This window comes from Channa argus, chromosome 1 (genome assembly GCF_033026475.1).
Source record: "Channa argus isolate prfri chromosome 1, Channa argus male v1.0, whole genome shotgun sequence".
Taxonomy (NCBI): domain Eukaryota; kingdom Metazoa; phylum Chordata; class Actinopteri; order Anabantiformes; family Channidae; genus Channa; species Channa argus.
The window spans coordinates 38,153,806-38,175,741 of record NC_090197.1 but is presented as its reverse complement, the minus strand read 5'-3'; the positions used below and the strand labels follow the sequence as shown (position 1 = coordinate 38,175,741).

General features: G+C 37.1%; 1 protein-coding gene across 2 annotated transcripts in view; it reads right to left on the bottom strand.

The window, feature by feature from the left end:
- Nucleotides 1–21,936, bottom strand: part of LOC137134175 (cGMP-dependent protein kinase 1) — an 80,053-nt gene that overhangs the window by 17,446 nt on the left and 40,671 nt on the right. For both annotated transcript variants that reach the window (XM_067518746.1, XM_067518740.1), the window contains exons 4-7: nt 13,321–13,426; nt 7,993–8,056; nt 3,810–3,887; nt 2,148–2,242 (exon numbers count right to left, since the gene is read on the bottom strand). In XM_067518746.1, the coding sequence (XP_067374847.1) occupies nt 2,148–2,242; nt 3,810–3,887; nt 7,993–8,056; nt 13,321–13,426 (343 nt within the window). The remainder of the gene's footprint in view (nt 1–2,147; nt 2,243–3,809; nt 3,888–7,992; nt 8,057–13,320; nt 13,427–21,936) is intronic.

Below are 21,936 nucleotides of genomic sequence, written 5' to 3'. Positions count from 1 at the left end.
TGCTTGACCATCAAAGGTGTAGTTAAATTGATTTGTCTCACTCAAGACACTCCAAGACAAAAGGAGTTCATGACAACAGATGCTAACAATACCAAGCAGATGCTGGGGTGGGGAGAGCAATGTGTTGTAGTGGGATGTAGAAACGATATGTTTTCTTGATTAAATATAAGATGCTCTTGAGGATGCTCTAAAGAGCTGCACACTGTATTTTAACAACACTAACATAACATGACTGAATTCAAACTCCACATGATTGTAGCTTAGCTGCTAAATCCATTATAAATTAGTACTTTGTGTCATGCTGTCATTAATCAAACAGAACCTTCTTAAAATTTCAATAAACCCAAATACTGTACTCCTTCCACTGACATGAGATCAAGCTTCTTGTGCCTCACATGTCCAACATGCATTTCAATGCTCTGTCATTTTTTATATCGTATAGTCATTATCGCCAACATATGGGGAAAGCACAACCATCTGTGCACTTCCAGCTGTTCAACTGAACATCACACGCAGCATCCAGAGTATTCCTTTTAAAAATTAATTATTTACAGTGTGCTTTTCAGCACGTAGTCTGCACTTTTTATTACAGGATACTGGATCTTCAATTTTTGTGTTTTCATTTGTTTATTATATAATCCTTAGGTGAGATTAGAGCTTCTGAGTTATTCTGAGGCAGTTTTCACATTCAGCAACCACAAGATGGCGATATCTTATCATGTTGACGCTACTGGTTTTGCATACATGCACTCAGATGCTCCTCCTCCTGAGTGTATATGTCTCACTATTTCTACTTGACCCCTCATAGACATAACAAACTTCAAATTATTTAACCCTAGCACAGTTTTAATAACTGTTCACAGAAGCGCACAGTTATGACAGGACAAGACAAACAGCAGGGTAAAAAAATAAATTCAGGGCACTGGTCTATAATGCCAGAAGCCATATAAAATATTTTTATTACAGTGAAGTGTTCTTTCAGTGAAAGTATGTGTTTTCTTAGATGGCACCAAATGTTAGCAGTAGCCATGAATCATTTTATCCTTATAATATATACAGCCTGGCTACTTCAAACTTGGCTCAGGACATCGTTACAGCCAGGATACATGTTCCTGGCATAGACTTACATTGTATAGATGTTTGTAATGTGGGGGGCTGTGCATGCTTGGCTTTTGTTAGCTCATTACTTGTTTTTTTGGAGCGGCTGTGTTAGTAAAAGCAAGTATGCTCACTTATCACACAGATGTTCATAAAAGACATACAAAGGAGGGTGAAAATTCATTATTATAGTCATGGAGATGTCCTTGATATTCTGATGCAGTGGCAACCAAGATGGGAAAAGAGAAGACAAAAGAATTAAAGAAACATAGATAATATTGTCTAAATAAAAGAAGTATATAGGCGTACTCTATATGTCAATAAAAAAAGACCACTATCAATATATGACTTTTCTTCTCTATAATTTTTCTGTGCTACATAGCTGCGTGCAAAATATAGCACAGACGGCCGTCACTTCTGTAGTTGTGAGAGATCTCCGCTGTCACTTGAACGACACTTTTTTCCCTTTTGATCTGGGCAAAACAGAGCTTTGTAGAGAAGAGTGTGTCACTGTAATAGATTTGCTTACTTTCTGCAAGGGGGGGCTGGAAGAAAAATACCAGTGCCTTCAGATACTGTGCTTTGTACTTTTAGCGAGGAATGATCATCATGTTTTTAGTAACAAAAAAAACCCAAAACATCTGATTTAAAACATTTGGATTTGTATTCCAGTCTATATTCATTCTTCTTGATCAGCTCAAACATAACAAGCTTTCTTAGGTTCTCAGACAGAATGTCTGTGTCCGAAAAAAGGAACTGAAACAGCAACAGTAAATTAGGCCTGAAAGTGTGTAGCGCCCGGCTTTAAGCATTTCCAAACATTTTGCAAGTTATCATGACTGTCAACAAGTGACTGGTGGAAAAAAAAGAACTGATAAGGGCTGGGTTGATTGATAGCACATTAAAATGAATAGATGCATGTTAAGAGTAAGAGGAAGGATATTAAAAAAAGGCTGCAGGAGAAAATTAGAAAGCAAGCCAGTGAAGACAGAAATGGGTGAAGAGGAGATCTAAATTGGAAGTGGCAGTGTTATTAGGAACAATCTTACCCTTGCAGTGCTTTCTCTCCAAACCATTCGCCTTTTCCAAGGCTACGCAGGTAGACAGGCTCTCCGTTGGGCAAGTCTTCCCTTGTCACATTAACCTGGTGAAAAAATGAAAATGTAGAGGGACGAGAGTTGAAAAAAGAAGAGCAGGGTGACAGAAAGAACGATGAAATAAAAGTGAGGAAAAAGACCATTTGTATTTTCCCTCACTTTATTTATTTATTTAAAATCTGTGTCAAGTAAAAAACATTTTTGTTTGTTTTAGGTTGGAGAGCATTTCATTTACACAGTACTCCAACAAAAATTGACATGTAAATATTCTCTAAAGATGGCAAGTAAATCACACTATTACACACGGGACAAGCACTGGTGTGATTGATATCTCTTTTCATGGTTAGTCTGCTACACACAGTGGATTCGGGGGATGTTACTGACCACTTCATTAGCCACATGACATTTGAGAGCCACAAGCTTTTACAAATCTGACTGATGACACTATTCTTTTAGAAGAGACAGTTGTTTTACCTAATGAAGGACCTTATCTTGATCCATTTGTTTTGCACAGGTGTAGCAGTGTGTCTGTTTGTCACCACAATACTGTAATGCTGTATACACCTGGAGTGACAGCATAATTATTTGTGACCTAATATGATGTAATAAAAGTTGAAAAAAAAGCAGGGGGACTTAGAGAAGGTGTAAAAAGTGTAGGATAATTATATTGTTTGTGTGTTTGTTGTGACACCCAAACCTGGCTTCAATTTCCTCTATAGACAAAGTGTACTATCTGAGGTCTAGATGGAGACAAAGTGAGAGGTGAGGAAATCGCTACACAGAAAGGTCAGGGGTGTCTGTCTATATGTCTGCATTGAGCGTTCTTGTGTGTAATGTAGTTGTGCTGACAGTGTGTAATGAGCTGAGGTCAAAGGATAGTAAAAAAGCAAACATAATGTATCTTCATCCTTTACAGTGACACATCCTGAACATGCTAGAAAATGTTTTATTCATTAGAACTTGAGAGGGAATTTTTGGTTAATAAAACCAAGTTTCCACTTTTGTAAGCCATGTTTAAATCTTCGTCCACAGTCTCTTATATGCACATTTCATGAATGTAGACCAAAAAGACTGTGGATTTAAGATACTGAGAATTATATGGTTGATAAATATCTATATTAAAGATGAGGGAGAGAATGAGAAACAGAAGCAAGTGAGATTGAGAGTGCAAATTGGACTATTTGGAAGAATGGAAGGAGGAACATGAAAAGGATGAGAAACATGGTGAAAATGAGAAGGAAGGGTAGCAGTCATCTAGGCATCAAAACATGTTAACAACACAAGCACATGAAATTCGTCCAAGTGTGTTGAATCTGGACGGGACACTGTGTCATCTGTGCTCAGCTTGGAAGCCAGCACTGATGACAGAAAGGTGAAATGAAAGTGACTGCATTCTCCTTTCTAGATACTTCTATTGCTGCTGCAAGAGAGGATGAGAGACACTAAGCTTCTGTCTCTCCTCTCTACCCAAAAATGATTGGTGACATCCACCTTCTACCCAAAACTACTATTTTGCTACAAAGATAGGTGTCTTTTGCCATGTGTGCCATGTTACCTTGCACTGTGATGTCAGTGGTGATTATTTTCGCTGTAGGCAAGAGGCGCTGTTCTCACCTTTCCTTTACTGATGATGAAGAAGGTGTCTCCTCTGGCCCCCTGTCTGATGATGTACTCTCCATCGTCATAATGTGTCTGTCAGAGAAGAGAAGAGAGAAGAAGAGAAGAGAAGAGAAATCCAAGCAAATTAGGATTATTTTCCACCATTCTCAAATTTGAAACCAGACGCTCAGCAGAGAGAAAAAGTCTTCAGAGGAACTAACGCTAAGGCTGAATTGGGTGCTGTAAAATAAATCACAATTAGATGTGTTTTCTTTTTAATACCACAGACTGGCAAGCAAGGTGTTTCTCTGCCTTCCACCCACCGCTTGATTAGATATGCTCTGTGACCTTGAATATGAATAATCAGGTAAAGAAAATGAATGAATAAATGAATGGCACTGCATCCAATTAGAAAGCAAATACAGCTCCATTCTAAGAGTAAAGGTAATACAGGAAACAAGTCCATCAATAAGATTTCTATACCAAGAAACCCTTTTCAGGATGGTGGGTGCTAAAGCTATTTTCTGCACTAGTGGTGGTTACACAAGGTTAAAACATATAAAGAAAAAAGTATTTCAATATTTGTGTTAAAAATAACCTTCAGTGAATGTAAATGTACCGCACTTATATGAAGCTTTTCTATTCTACGGCAAAGTTCTTTAAAAGTTGCATCTCGTTCACATGCACATTCTCATAGCAACCTGGGGTTCAGCGTCTAGTCCAAGAAAACACGGACAGAAGAAGGATGTGATATAATTTTATATTATGTGGTAGATGTGGATTTTATGTAATGTCACGATGTAGAAAATTAGAGCAGAAAATGTCATTGTTAAACCTCCAGTGAGGACCACTGGATACCAGCCATTTTTCATAATACTAGTTCTGGTGGGGTTTTCAATTTTCCACTAAAATACACAAACAACTGTGGACAGAGATCTGTCTTTTCTGTGAGATTATAAGCAGATTTCACCCTGTGCTTGATAACTGCCAACTAGGTTTTGATTTTCATACCATTTCACTCAGAAAAGGGACCTTACATCACTTAAGGTACCTTATATTGATTCACACTGTGTGTAGGATTCATGTCTTCATTCGTCACTCAGAAGCAGGACTTCTCTCTGACAGTAAGGTGCTGGTATGAGCTAAAGTTTAATATAATGTGGTCTTAAAAACCTATCTATAAAAAATAAATAATTTTATTTAATCTTTAGATCACCCTGCATCGCCATCTTACTAAACCGCTGCACATACAAGGTAAAACCTATTTTTATAAATGCAAGAAACTTTACCAACTACCACCAATCTGTTGATTATTGTATTGACACCAAAGAAAATACATTAAAGGAACTGTTTAATTCTTTTATTGTCACTTTCAAACTTGCCATTGTGTTACCTGTGAGGCGGGTTAATGCTAAGCCAATCCATTTCAAAACGATAGCTTCCTCAGCCAATAATGCAAACACAATCAGTGCACCTTCACGGGCATGTTCAGCATGTCAGGCAACACATTTATATTTCAGAGGGTTATCATTACTATTAGCTGTGCCCCTTCTCTGCCGTGCCTCTCCCCACACTAAATGATTATCTAATTGATTTAATTGCTGTCAAAATAGTTTGCAGCTTTCGAATGCCTCTGGTTAAAGAGGATTTCATTGCAGCAATGTGAGGGTTGTTTGATAAGAGTGGAGGTCATGGCAGGTACATCATCCATCATCACACAGGGCTGTTTTACATCCCAACAAATATTTCAGGTAAGTTATACATGATCATCTCACTCCCTCTCAAAAGTCCAAAGATTGTGCTTACTTCCACTAGCCACAGTTCCCCTTTACAGTTTTACCACCTCTCTAGACTTTTCTATTTGGTCTCTGACATTGTTTTTTGTGGGTGACATATATTGCTGCCTCCTTCAGCCAGTGTATTTTCCCCACAAACCTTTCTTTTCCTTGATAGAGTTGTCCTCATTTATAAAGGAAGTTATGTGTAAGCCCAAAGAATTCTTTTTCTTGGTTTTCCTGCCCTTCAATAGCCAACTGAGTCACTGATGTACTGAACTGCTTCTCGTGAGTTACACTGTTACACTGCTGTTTTTTTAAATTGGAAGCTCTTTACACTATCACCAATTTTACTTTTACTCAGTTACAGCAAAGTTGTTGCATGTTGTAATAATAGGTACATGCTATACTTTAAATAAAGTAACATATTCCTGACCATGCTGTTAAGTAATAATTATACAGGCCACGATCCAAGTTACAGACACGTCTATGGCCATAGCAACAGTAACGGTTATATTGTGACGATGGAAAAATGCTCTACTAAATGACGTGTAAAAATGATGAAGTGGCTCTGTGGTTACTTAACCATATGTACAGTAGAAACATTATACAGTCATGTTGCATTGCTTTGTTTTCGACTGCATCGCATTATCCGAATTTGTGCGCCTTGATGATGGCAACATTAGCGTTCCAAGAATTCCGACAAGGTACAAAGGGCTAGTTAGATTTATGCTCGCTGACAGAGAATTATGTCATCCTATGCTTCACGAGGACACAGCCGGGTTGAAGGGAACGTCGATCCAGCTATTTCCTTCTGCGTCTCCTTCCACTGCGAAGCGATAATAACGCGCATTTAAAGACGAAAACCACCACGACAGGATGTAACACTCAGAACACGTGTTTTCACGTGTTTTCATACCGTAACTGTAAAGTAACCAGGTAAATAACAAAAAATTTGGCTTTCCTCCTTTATTTTCGTTTGCCAGGGATGTAGCATTAGTTGGTTGTTAGCAACTTGTACAAATTGAAATTGGCTTAGGTTAAGTTCGCCACAGTTGTTGAACCTCAAGATAACACAAACGTTTGATGATATTATTCACTACCCACCTATGGATATTTCGAGAGTTTAATCTGGGGGGAATAGTATTGGGGAAGAGTATTAAGTAGGTAAATCTGGATTTTGGTGCTTACAATATTAGGAAAAGTTTCATATGCTCATTCACATTCTTACAAAATATGTCTTAAGCATTGCAAGGGTATATATGTTGCATATTATGACTCTATAGAGTTAAATTGTTTTGTCTGTTTAGGTGATGTCATGTTGTATTTAACGTACAATGTCCTGCCTTTGGTGGTATGTAACCTTGATTATGTTTTTGCATTTCTCATTACAGAACAAAGAAGGACCATATCAAGTTTAGGTCAGCTTTTTTCCAAGTTGTTGGTGGTGATTACATTTTCTAGTAATTTTTCGGCACCTCGTGCATTTTCACTGTACAAATGTTACACTAACGTTGATACCATCTGACTTAGTAGGTACAAAACAATGTGGTCTGGTTCTGTAGAGTAAGAAACTATATTTTCTTTAAAGCAAAAGAATCATGCCCTTAGTTACATACTGGTTATGTGGTTAGACAGTGTCACTGAGAAGGCAAGAACTATATTTTAATGCAGTCTAACAAATTGAAATTTTTATCAGTAAACATTAAAAAGTGTAAATGAGAATGATTGCTGAAATAAATTATGCTGGAAAAAACATCAAACGAAGTGCCGTGCAGATGGGTGGAAATGTAATATTTAGAAACATCTCAAAATTAAAAAGGTTTTTGTAAAACTGATGTTAATGTAACATACCAGGGATTTTGCACATCTTGGTCCATCTATGACAAATTACATATCACATCTGATTATCATATTCATTTAAAGTAATGCTAAACTTTGAAGGCAACAAAAAGAGGGTAGAAACATAATCTGTTTTATAAAGAGCACTAGAACTACATTACTATCCCGACATGTCAAAATGGATGTCACCCTGCAACAAGAAATAAAGTGCATTAGGAAGTTCCCTGCTTGCTTAGATTGTTTGACCTCTCTGAAACCTCAAATGGCTTCTGGCAGCCGTATATTGAGTTCCTAAACAAATTCATGCAATTACCTGTCCCGCCGTAGGTGGACCATTTAGTTCAACATGACCACACTGAGTGCACATTAAAGATCAACTATTGCTTTGAAATCCCAACTGTCCTCACAGTGTTCCCTTAAAGCCCACAATAAATCTCCAGCTGCTTTGGGTGCACATTTTCTGGAAAATGTCCTCATTTCACTTCTTACTCCCTCCTCCAATGGCAATAAAATAGTGAATGTATACAAATCTGTTAAGATGTGTAGATTAGCCATTGCTTAGTTGTGACCTTGATGCTTACCTCCTCAAGAACATCAGCAAGCTTGCTTAGAATATCTTCCTGAAGATCATGGAATGTGGGGACACTACAGGAGAATGAAAACAAAGGGCTTTTACACATGCTTATATAGGTTTATACATGTTAAATATATTACTGGTTGTATACCTTTAAGTTGTCAGATAAAAAAAGATGCACGAAGCGGCATTTCTTATATTCTCTTGGAAGCAGTCGACCAGATATTTAGCAAACCTGTTCTCTGAATTAAAGTGAACTGCATAAACATATGCAGCAAAGACACGTCATCTGTATTCTGAGTGTAATATAGTATGCCAATGTAAATATTTCAACATAAACTGGTAAAGGTGTGTAGTTACACAGCAGGACAACAGATCTTAAGGCTGAATACACCCGTATGAGGCTCTAATGTTTGTTTTGTTTGCTTCCTGGCAGCCTCAGTGAACACTATCTTCCTCTTATCGAGCCAACTAAATAAAACTGGCTCAATGTTTATCAAGGAGAGGAGAAAATGAACCTGTGCTAGTGCACAAAGGGCTTATCGCCCCATATCATCTCTCTTTCTCTTTCTCCAGCTACCCCTCACACCACACGTTTTTTCCATGCTTTATTACAGTAATCTACACCATCTTGACTCAACCCCCAAGTCAAGCTCTAGCCCCTGGGTCGATCCCTATACTGTTGCTTTGTTGACAGGGTTAGCTAACCTGCTACAGTTATTATCATATCGCTGGATAGCTAATTTAATTTAATTAATTAATTTTTCTCCTTTGTCTTTTTTTTCTTTCAATTTTCTTTCTTTCAACACCTGGAAGAGCAAGTAGAATGGCTACTTGTTTGAGGAAGGGGTTTGTTCAGTGCTTTCCTGTGCACAGCTTTCATGCCTTTTTTCGAATCACTGGCCAGGTAACTATGTGCTTGTATTCTCTGGTTTATAGATATACGTTTATCTAAACTGGAAAGGAGCAGAGAGTTGAGTAAGGGCCCACCAACATTGCAAATATTAATCCACAGCAATGTGTATATTTGTAGTGAGTTTACTAGATGCAACCCTTGAAGTAACTTCCTGGAGCAATTTATAATACAGGCACCCTTACATCCTGTTTGGATTACAGTCTGGGATTTTTCTGTAAATCTTTCATTTGTGTTTATCATCCACAACTTGTGAGAGCAAATATATATTTTTGTAGCAGTTGAAGAGTGGGTAGAAAATGAACAGGGAGCAGTATGTGTTTTTTCTTTTGTAAAATGAACACCAATAATCATATTTTGATTAAAAAATGCTAATGTTATTTATCTCGGATTTACACCTTAGATACTCCTTTATAAACCAAACCTATAAAATGAGCCCAAAGCCAGCAGTACATATATTTCTTAAATATTTACATATCTCAGACTGTTATGCAAGAGGTCCTGAGAGTCAAGAGCTGCCACACAGCATAGGCTCAGTCAGGAAAGAGATAAGAAATGTTTTCTTGTCTTTTTTTAGCCAAAGCCATTACACAAATAGCTTCAGTCTATGACAGGAAAATTATATTAATAGTTTTTCCTATCCGACCTGATCTAATATCTGATTTACTTTTTTTGATAATGTATGCCTTAAAGTCTGTTGAAAGGGTACTGTACACTTTTGTGTTACGCTCTATTGCAAATCTGAAAATAATAATGTTAAAGTGCTGGATAAATTTTTGATCTAGTGAAAATGTTGAAAGTAAGAAAAGAGCTATAAACAGCAAGGGCGTGTTTTACCAAACTGTGTTGTTGATCCAATGTTTACCAGTTAGATTTATTGCTGAATGTAACCTTTACTGTTTACTGGGAGCGGCAGTGTCTCAGTTGGTAGAGTGGCCACCCACCCATAGGGTCGTGCCCCGCTATCCCCGACTGCATGTCGAAGTGTCACTGGGCAAGATACCGAACCCCAAACCACCCATCCTCATCCCTAGCTGCACGGTGCCAAGTACTCCTCCAAAGCCTGGTAGAACATGGGGAGGGTTACGTCAGGAAGGAAAGAAATATGTCAAAATCAATACACGGACCAATGATCTGCTGTGGCGACCCTGAACGTATCGGAGAAGGCCGAAAAGAGAAGGAAAAAAAGAATTGGAACCTTTACTGTAAACGGTGCACATCAGGAAACAAATAGGGGTTATTTTTGGAACAGTCAGATAGGCTGTTTTGAAGTTACAGGCATACGACCTAGTCAGGTTCTCTGTGGTGTCCACCTGCCATAAAAAAGGTAAAACAGCCTGATTTATAATGTTTGTTTGTTTGTTTGACAAATTACTCAACACAGGTGTGCGTGCTTTATTGATTTAAAGTTAATACGATCCCTTATGCAGACACATAAAAATATCTATCTATTGAGAACGACACAAGAAAAGGTTTAGAAACACCTAAAAACGTATTTTTCTATTATCTTTTGTTGGTTTTGTTCAATCAAATGGTTGTAATAGATCCTGAAACACATAAAAAAAGAACATTATGTGTTTTTAAGCATATTTGAGCACAGATAAATGATCAAATGAAATGTGCATGTAAACTTTAACATCCAATATAAAAAAACTGCCCTTTGCAGCAATAACTGTCTGATAAATCTGTGGCATTCTACTGATCAGGTTTTGCAGATGCTCAGTAGTGATTTGCTCCCAGGCCATCTGGAATACTTCCCAAATGCCTGCTGTCCTGGTTGGGCAGTGTTCCCCTATTCTTCGGTCCAGCTTCTCCCACAACAACTCAATAGAGTTCAGGTCTGGTGCTTGAGGTGGCCAAGCCAATATTCCAGCAGCTACTTTCTTCTCCAGATAATTGTTACAAAACCCATTTCAGAATCATTGGCTTGGTGAAAAATAAAATTATCCCCAGTCAGTGGTTGCCCAGAGCGAATGGCATGCCTCTTCAGTGTGGAGTAGTATCCATGCTGATTAAAAATGCCTTGCACACGATGCAGATTGCCCACTCTCCCATTGCCAAATATCCCCACATCATCATGTTTCCAACCTCCATGTTTCACTGATGGTGTAAGGCTGTCATCTATCAGTTTTTTTATGAGCTCTTCGTCTGACATGTTGAATTCTAACACCTCAAACTTGACGCATCAGTCCACAAGACTTTATTTCAGTCATTTAAAAGTTCACTGTTTGTGCATCTTGACCCCCTGCAACCTTTTCTTCCAATTCGCCAAACTTAGTGTGGTTTTTTTCTTGGCAACTCTGCCCCTGAGGGTAGCTGACCTGAATCTTCTACCCGGTGTATGTGCACATTGGTTTCTCTTTTGTCAACAATGCAAGTCACTCATAAGTACTTGGCTTATTGCTTCTTATTGTCTTGGGCAGATGCGCACTCAGGCCTACCACCGTCCTGATTGTGTCCAGTAGCAGTATGTCTCTGGAGACTATAGTGTACACCTTTTTAAAGAAATTTTAAATTTCTTGGCTATATCTTGTAGTGAATAACATTCTTTTCTGAAGACAAATATAGACTCATGAGTTTCTAAGGAAAGCTGTTTTTGTTTAACCGGTGTTAGTTCAAATTTACACTAAAATGACAAGCTATTGTCCGTATAGAAGGAAGTCCAAATAAAAATGTATAATATTGGTTTAACTTATTTTGAGATGTTTTAACACCTGGGAGCTACATGCATGAATAATTTAAGAGCATCATCATTTGAATTTCTAGAAAAACTGATCAGTTCAATGGCACAGATTTATCAGGCAGTTAGTTCTTAAAGGGCGACTTCACCCACTTTTAGCTTTTACTTTCCCTGTGTTAAAATATTTCTCTGCTTCTAGCTAAAAAAACTCCTCCAGATGACAACACCTGGAGAAGTTTTTCATGATTAGGAGTTCAGATAATATAATCTGGAGGAGGTCTGGAAAAGCAGGTTGACTATGACAAACTGCAACAAGACAACAAAATCTGGACTGAAGGTTCCTTCAAGTGATGCCATCTGGAGATATTTGAAAGCTAGAAGTAGGGAGATATTTTAATGTAGGGAATTCAGAGGAAACTTTAATGGCATTCATCTACATTTATTACTCAAACTAGATCCAAAAGAAGCAAGTTCAGTACCAGTGAAGGTGTTTAAATTAAAGTTGAACATAAATATTTGGTTTGACCACATTTGTGTGCTCATATGCTTAAAAATGAATAGTTTTTCATTTTTGTGAGCTGTATGATGGCTTTATAAAGATTTTGAAAGGATAATTAAAGGATAATAAAGACTTATAAATTTTACAATAATTGGGGCATGTCCACATATTTGGGTGTCCTCTTACTTAGGACCTTTTCAGGACATCATTAAGTCCTCAGCCTTGATGCGTTTACACTAAGGCAGATGATGAATTATTAGAAATGGTCAGCCTTTGACAGTTACAGAGCTGACATATTATCCTCACATTTCTTGGTAACATCCAAGAGCCATGGGTTCCACTTAGAAACTGGCTGAAAATCTTAAAATTAGGTGATGCCTACAAAGCAGGGGAGGGTATACATCAAAATCCACCACGACCTACCTAAAGAAACAGGTTCAGATGGCGCAAATAGCCTAAAAATCCCCCAGAACTTGAATTTATTTTTAAAGATGAGTAAGTGTAAACCAATAGTTTAGGCCTAAACAGATGTTAAAGGGAAAGTAAGAACTCAATTTAGTTGTCTACCTAAGATTGTGCATGTGCCATAGTTTTTAGTTTAGTATTTGTTACAGGGGTTGTATTTTCTTTTTATTTCTCAAATCAGCAAAATGTGTAATTTGCCCAAACTCTTCCATACAAGTGTACATACAATTTCTATATTTCTACCCTAAAACAAAGTTGTGTAAAAATGGAGTGGTGCATGTGATATAGGGAAGATATGATATAATTTTCGTCTTTAAAAAGACCAAAGTTGATGGGGAAAAAAAAAAACAGGCTGAACAGCGATGGGGTGAGAGTGATTTATACTGTAATTGCATCTCATGCATCTTGATCACTGCACAATGCACTCCCTCTGTCTTTTGATGAGTCTTTTATCCTATACTTCATGAAGGCCAACAAAAAAAAAGAGCCTGTAGCCCTTTTAAATGATAATAAGCTTCTTTATAGAGAAGTGGTTAGGGTATAAAGGCTCTCTGGTACAACAGATAATAAAGGGTACAAGGTATATTTGCAGTAGGATTAATGAAACGTTTAATGGGAGACCAGAAATGAACACAGTCATATAATTTATTGGGGAAAAGGAGGCGCAAAGAGTCAGCTCAGACATATTCTCCTAAATTCATTTTGTTAATTCATTCATTGCATTGTAGATCAAAGCCCTATTCAGGCCATTTGTCTGTCATTGGGACAGTTTTCTCACCTTTTCAGAAACTCCATATACTCTGTGTGCTTGATGAGGCCCGTCCTCATCATGATCGTCTGAAAACATTGTCGGTCGATGGCCCACAGCTTCACATTTGTTAGGGCTGGGAAGAAGAAAACACATCATAAAATATAGTTCTTAGATTTTTACCTCCAAACAATTCGTATTTTAAAACAGCACATATATGCATAGTATATGCCCTGCAACACATTACTGCTTTCTGCATGCACAGAATAAATACAGAGAATATTCTTTAAACTTTAAAGTATTTCATATTATATTTGAAATATAAAAAGATTTATAGTCTGGTCTTTGCATGTGATATGAGGGAGAAAATTCTGAGTGAGTTTGTATAACAACTGAAATTACTAGGTAGGAAAAAATCTATGTGAAATGTGTTTATTCTTTACGGGCAATGACCATCACCCCAGTTTCCTGTAGCTGCTGAAGGCTTGGTGGGAGGAGGTATTCTGCACAATTACTCTTTACTCAGCAGTATTAGTTAATTGGTATTTTTGGCATACCTTCCATGGATGGCTTGCTTCAAGTCATGCTACAGCATTTTAATTGGTTTAAGGTCAGGAGCCTGACTTGACAAAGTTTTTTTTTTTTTAACCTTTTTTTTCCTTCATTAGCTTAAGCCCTTGAGTCACTGATTGCTCTTTGGGTTAAGGACAATTATCTGACAACGTGACAACAGTTGTGTTAACTTTCACATCACAAATGGCTATCTTTATATTTTTCTGTACAATTTCCTGAAGCAATTTAGCAATAATTATTCCCCCAATGATTGCAATCTGTGCTGGCACTGAGCACCGAATCCAAAATATTATTCTCTTTGCTAACAGACTAAATTGAGGTTAATGTGTTGTTATGCTATGTAAATGTAGCAGGTTGTCCCATTTGTACACAAAAGACAGAGCATTCAAGTGTTTTGACAAAATCATAATACAGGCAGAAAGACAAAGTTTTGTCTTTGGAGAGTGGCATTTGCTGCTGTAGTAATTCTCCATTGATATGAATGGACAAAATGAAATTCAGTCAGTGCCAGAGATGCCCAGCATGCATCTTTGTTACACTACATGTCTCAATTCTCTTTTTTTAGACCTCGCTGTTAACAGATTTAGATCTGGGTCTTTCGAAATTCTTTTTCTTGCCATTTTCAGATTCTTGAGCCTTAACCATGCCCTCTTTGTGGTCCTCTATAGTCACTTTTGATCAGATTATGTTTCCCTTGATAAATCAGACTGTTGGAAACCAGGCAAGGTGCATTTTCATCAGAGCAATGGACCTCTAACCCAGAACTGAATGTCATTTTGTTTCTCCATTCAAACCCATTTCACAGAAGAAATTGGGTCGTTGGTGCAGAAACGGTATAACAAAACATATCAAAAGTCCATATTCCATCTAACTGAGCTATGATTTGTATGATTATCAGTTGTATATTATGAGATTTTGCATTCAAGATTCAGTGCTTGACTTTGTTAATGGGAGTTTATGATCATTTAAAACCGCTGGTTTTTCTATCAGTTGTCAGTTTCATTATCTTCTGCAAGAGAGGCTCTTATTTCAACTTCAGTGCCTCTCTTGTGCAGGGGTGCAGCAGATGGTGAGGAATATTAAGAAAGAAGATAGAGAAAATCTACAGTCTGACCCAAAAGCAAATCTGGAGATCCCCAAGGAGCCCTGTGGCTACAGGGACATATAGTAATATTGTTTTAAAAAATACATCAAATAAGGGTCAAAAAAGGAGTACCTCTGCATGAATACGTGTTGCTAGAGGTTTCATCTACTGTGAACAGTAATGATAATCTAATCTTTATTATTATTATTATTATTATTATTATTATTATTATTATTATTATTATTATTATACTATTACTTCTGATTTCCATTTTCCCTATGGAACAAAGTTCAAATTTTAAAACGTTCAGCTTATTAAGGATGTTTGCTCATCAGTTTTTTAATATCTTTTATACTTATATTCAGCTTTATAATTATACCATCACTCTTATTAATATCCATAATTAGTATTATTATTAGCAGTAGCAATTGATTATGATTATAGTTGTTGTTATTATTATTGTTGTTATTAATATCAATATTATTAATAGTTAGTAGTAGTTTGTAGCTTTCCTTTACCCCCTCACTACCTCACTCCTCACTTCTCCAACCCCATTGCATCTTCACAAGCGAACATACACTGTACATAGGTAACACATGTCTTGTCTTTTTGTCTGTCACACTGTTATGCTGTTATGTTTTGTATTGTGTGATTTGTACTGTTTTTCTGTTTGTTTTTTTGTGGTGAATAAAAAAAGATTACATATAAATAAAGAGAAAATAGATATTTTATAACCAAATGATAAAACTTGAAGTAAATAGAGTGTGATAAACATCTGTTTTAACAGAGAAGTCACAATCATCAGTACAAATGCAGGATTCACATTAGTGTAAAGCAGCAGCACTCAAGTAAAAGTGTACTTTTACTTGCCTAAAACAATACTTCACTACGAGTAGAAGTACCACTTCGAATCCATTACTCGAGTTGAAGTAACAAGTACACACTAAAACTTATTAAAGGTAAAAAAAGTACTCCACTTTGAAAAAAGCTCTTGTGGTGAGGGAGACAGCTAGGAATGTATTTGGTGTGACATCCAAACATAGAAAGGGAGACAAAGAGACATGGTGGCAGAATGAGGATGTTTAGGAAAGCATAAGAGGAAAGAGACAGGCGAAAAAGGATTGGGAAAGTAAGAGAGATGAGGAAAGTACACAAGAAAGGTTGTGAAAGCGAAGGAAAAGGCATTTGATGAGATGTATGAGAAGCTGAACACTAAGGAAGGAGAAAAGGACTTGTCTCGACTGCCTAATGTGTTGGATTCATCTATTATTCTGTGTCAGGGGGAGTCCCACTCCACATGCTGTGTAGGGACACCTTGTAATATTTTGAGGCTCACCAGACTCCAGTAAACATATGTTGCTTTATTGCCTTACTCCATGCTAATAGGCTCTTCCTTTTTTCTATTACTCAATGTAAGCAGCCAATATAAAAGGTAGTGACAAGGGGATATGAGTAGTAGTACAACACACTGTCTGAAGACTTTTTTTTATTAACAAAGTATTTACAGTGATAAAATATAGTCACTATGTAAAAGAGAATAAGTTACAGTTCGACAGGATTTTTTGATTGTTTGTCGAGAAATCAATAACAAATGATTGACTGATTGATTAATTGAAAAAAAACCTAGTATGGCATACTTCAGAAGCCGAGAGAGACGATTCAAACTTAGCAAATCAGAGGACTTATTATCTTTTATGTTTTTTTAAATAATCACAGTTTTAGTTTAAGGTACTTTTATGTGATTTTTTTACTTCTCCATCACACGCACTCTTACTTCTCAACTTCAACTTTTATCAACTTATTTTCCTTCTCTTTCTTCTTCAGTCAACTATCATCTTTCTTCAACAAATTATACATTAAAACGTAGGTATTATGTGTTCTTTCAGGACATGTAACTCTCATAGTGACAGGACTTACTCCTTCAGTATTTGGCCGGAAAGGTAGAGAGTGCAGAGAGAATCTCCCATTGGAGCCTATTATAGCGGAGGTCCGGAAATTCTCCTCAACTCACAATTGGGGCTGTTTTAAAATCGCCACCCTGCCTTCATTTCAAGCCTTCTGCTATTCACAGTTTTTTATTTTGTTAATAGGATTAATACTTTCACATTTTGTGAGGCAAAGTCTGAGCATTTCACAGCCTGTCTTCAGCATATGTGAGTGACTCAGCACGTTCAAAACCATCGTTGCCATGGTAACAAAGCAGCTGAATCAGGTCACGTGATCAGTCTTAGCTTAGCTGTGTTCAAATACTTTACCTGACATATTTTCTCCCACATGATACACAGTGGAGAGACACACACACACAAACACACACACATAGGAAAGTTATTACGAAAGTTACGAGTTAATAGATGGGGTTGTTGTTTCTTTTGTCCCTGTGAGGATATGTTTGCATATTCTGGCCAATTGTCTTCTCTTCAGCAATACATATTTTTAGCTATTAGAATGAAGTTTGGTTCAGGATAACAGTAAGGCAGATGCCACATTTTAAGCAGCTCTTGAGAAATATTTTTGGATTTGTCAGTGGTAAATACTATGAACTTAAATGTGCCTCATGAACCCAAACATGTTTGTACACATACTCTTATTTATGTACTGTGCATACACATGCATGAATGCGTGATGCATTCCCGCATACATCAGAAAACTTCCTCTCTGCAGACCAATGGTTTTACAGCATTTTAAAATAAGGCCAGTCCACTGGAGAAATGTCCTCATTACACAGCCCCATGCTGTTTTTAGTTGGAAACACTTTCTTGGACTAGGAACCCCAGAATGCAAAGCATGAGATAAAAATGTATGCAGACACAGCTGTTTGGATACACAGAATGCACACGTATTCTGGGCACATACAGGATACACATGCACAGAGACACTCACAGAAGAAGGATATAAAACATATGATATAAGCATCCCAAATAAACATTAAGCAATTAATATATTATGAAACATGGACAAGTAACACTCTAAAATACTAATGGAACAATGCATTGGACTACTAAAGCCAAACAATCATACAAGCATTCCAGAGGTGTTATTTTAAAACATGTCAACCATATCTAACTTATGTTGTGCCTTATCAGAACAGTTATTTCTGGAAAGATAATATGGCCAAATGACTGCACCACAGCATACACTGAAGACTCAGCAGACCTGGTGTATGGAGGTAGATTTGTAGAATTTATTAAAGCAGTCTTCTAATCTGACCCCCAAGCAACAAGAGTGGGAGGTTAGACGTCATTGCCCACTATGTTGTGTGCAATTGAGTGTTTTAGCAGAAAGTAGCAGTATGGGGCACCACAGTAGGTAAATGTATTATTTGGAGGCTTGACTAAATTGCAGCGAGACGCAGGGAGCTTGTTATCCTGTAGCAAGGGTGCAGATGACTGTTTTAATGCTCAAGTGATGCCGACCATTAGCTCCACCGCTACACTTTTGAGTCTTGAACTGTAAATGCATACAACATGAAACCCACAGGTGCATGCAGTATACAGGGGATAAAGGAAATAAACAAAAACACATACTGTATGTAGTTTAATGCAACCCAAAAGAGGCTAAAACTACGCCTTTAAAAAGTATTCAACCCCCAACGGAACTTTCATCTTTTATTTTTTGAAAACATTGAATTGAATTGATTTTTTGAAAGGGGGAAAAAGTGCAGAACAAAGACAGTCAGTGTGAAAACAGATCTCTACAAAGTAGTAATTTATTTAACATCTTCATCAGAGAAATCATCGCTGGTGCAACCAGCGGGTTTTGAAAGTCACACAGTTATTTACCTGGAGACCTCTTGAGTGCAGTGATCCAGTTAAGGTCCAGTTAATGATCAATCAGATCATGCTGACCAAAAACTATGCCGTGATGACAAAAGAACACAGGTTATTGATAAGCAGAAATCAGGATGGATACAACAACATTTCTAAGTCACTGAATTTCCCTGGGAGAACAGTTAAGCCACATGATACTGGAGTAAATCTGCTTAGAGCTGCTTATAGTCCACAAAAATTAAGTGACCGTGCTAGAGCGACAACTGTGACTCAGGTAAAGGAGTTACAACCTTAAGTAGCTGAAATGGGAGACACTGTGCAAACAACTTTTGCCCAGGTTTTTCACCAGTCATAGTATCTAGTCTGATAATAATCAGACTGATAATAATCAGACTAGATTATCAAAAAGCTAAATTTTGGTTGCTACAAACCATTGGAACATGCTCCATTTGACTTCAGGGTCTTACACATCAAACTCTAGGTAAGATTTAATTTGAATTTTTATTTATTGATTTTTTGATTTTTTCTTTGTCACACTCCCATAACTGATAAAAACCTGATCAACAGTTGCGCTAATGTATAGACTCTCCCATCTTGATTGTGGAAGCTTGGAACTCCTGAGTCATGGGTGTCTTGGTGGCCTCTCACTACTTTTTGCATAGTCACAGTCCAAAAATTATATGGAATTATCTCGACAACAAAGGGACTTGGAAATGTTCTTGTATCCATCCCCTGTGTGCTGCTTTTCAATAAACTTTTACAGTTACTTGGAGCATTCTTTTGTCTTCGTGGTGTAGTTTTTGGCCAGGTTTCAGATTTATTGGTAACTGGGACTTCTTGATACAGATGCACTTATTTTGTATTTTATTTTTAAGCTCTGCTATGCTTTGCACAGCCCACCAGTCATTTTCAAATGACAATAAACGAGAAAGCTGCGAAACATACAAATCAGTCAGAAATCATTAAAATTCTCTGGTGAAAATGGCAGCTTCACTCAGAAACCTTCAAACATTTGATTACTGCTTTTTGTATATGCAATTAAGTGTGTTAACTGACAGAATTGTGTTTGAATTTTACTCCTTGTATTTAATAAATATACAGTCTGCTGACTACTGTTTGTTTTGCCAGTGAAACCACCACCAAAACTGAATGTAATCCTTTCTCACCTTCATGCTGCGTGTTATGATTTCTTTGTCTCACCTTGAAGCAATGATTGTAATCCTTTCCTTTAAGTTCTCCCCATTATTTACAGATATATATCAATTGTGTTGATTGTGAATACTGCCTAAACTGGTTAGGTCATTTTCTTACCATGTCAGGCCAAAAAGAGGGGATCTGTGTTTTAGCCTGAGAAAAACAATGAGAGATTATATGCATATGAATGTTCCTAACAGGAAAAGGCAAGTATACGCTGAAAGAGTCACCCATCCATTTGCCTCAGTCATAACTCGCTATAACTGAATTTCAGCCTGGGACATTATGCAAATGCTCAATGTGTGTTTGTTCTTGTAATCTATTTTTTGCCCGGTAAATTATATAAATATAGGATGAGTACAACAACATTTCTGCTCTGTACATGACAATTTACATCCAGGAAGTGTGGGGTTTAGAAACATTCATACTGTGTTACTGCAACAGCAATTTTTGTTGTGAGCGTTACGTTTTATTGAGGTCTAAAATTAATCAAATCCTACCCATGGTTGTTCTGCTGAAGAATAAAGTTCTGCTGAAAATACATTCCTTTCCAAAAGCACCACAAGGCAACAAGAAAATGTTGTTTAAATAAAGATTTCACCTAAGTTTTGATGAGTGAGTGTGGAAGGAAATATTTTTTGCGCACAGTAATAACACAGTATAATGCAATATTCTATGGGGTATTATAACATATATCACATATAATATAACATATACTCTATGTTAAATTATTTGGGTTTGAGGGCTTTTAGCTTTTTTTTCTTTTTTTTACCATTATTCCATAAACTTTTTCAAACTGTCAAACGTGACTCGCCTAATCCTTTGATTTGTTCCGTCATTTGAAGTCAAGTGTCCGTGAGTTTCTTCCCCGTAAAGTCCAATAAAATGAGAATAACAACAATTCTCAGGTCACATACTGTACATGCTAAAAAAAACAATTGGGGAGGGTTGCGTCAGGAAGGGCATCCAGTGTAAAAACTGTGCCAAATCTACATGATGACAATGATCCGCTCTGGTGATCCTGAACTCACGGGATAAGCCGAAAGGTCAAAAAATAAATGTCCCTATGTCCCTATACATATAGTGTTCATCAGAAAATACGGAAAAAAAGCTTTCACTGATTCTCTCACCACAGTGTCTCATAGATGCAGTGAAAACTTTGTGTGTTACATGTCTACTGTAATGTGCCTGTAGGTTTGTTTTCCAGAGGAGAAAAAACTGCATCGCATAATACTGTACATTTTCACTGTTCACTTTCCCAACTGTAGAGTTTTCTATGGGGGTAATCAAATTATTGTCCCACAGTAAAGGAAATTAGTCAGATAACCTTAGAAATATAATCAGCATGTTAGTTATTAGGATGTGCTTGACTGTGATTTATCATTTTAGCAATTATAGATGATTAAGCAGGGGTTATAAAGCTCTGTTAGAGTTAGCGTTTCTAGACTAATTAGTGAGAGCACCCACCATAAGAATTTTTACTTTGAAATTGTTATATTATTTGGGTTTGAGGGTGTTTAGCTTTTTTTTTTTTACCATTATTCCATAAATTTTTTCAAACTGTCCAACCTGTGACTCCCCTACTCCTTTGATTTGTTCCGTCATTTGAAGCCAAATGGCAGTGAGTTTCTTCCCTGTAAAGTCGAATAAAATGAAAATAAAAACTATTCTCTGGTCACATACTGTACATGCTAAAAAAAGGCAGCCACCTGAATTAACCTCCTTGGAGGTTCCCTACGTGTCTGGTTTCAGAAAGTGTTAAAAGAGCAATGCTATCAGGCCTCCAGGGCGAAAGAGTGTAATCTCTTTCCCCCCTAAGTCATTAATAACATCAGCCAGGTTTGATTACATCTGGATGAGCTCTTTAGAGCGTGAGAAAGCAGGACAGGTCATTTATGCCAGGCAGTCTCACAGAAAATGCATAAAGGAAAAGCAAAACATTACAGAAATAATTTTCATAATTATAGATTTAATTAAATTTATTATTAGTAAGGTTGAAAGGGACAATAACAAATGTAGGAAAACGTT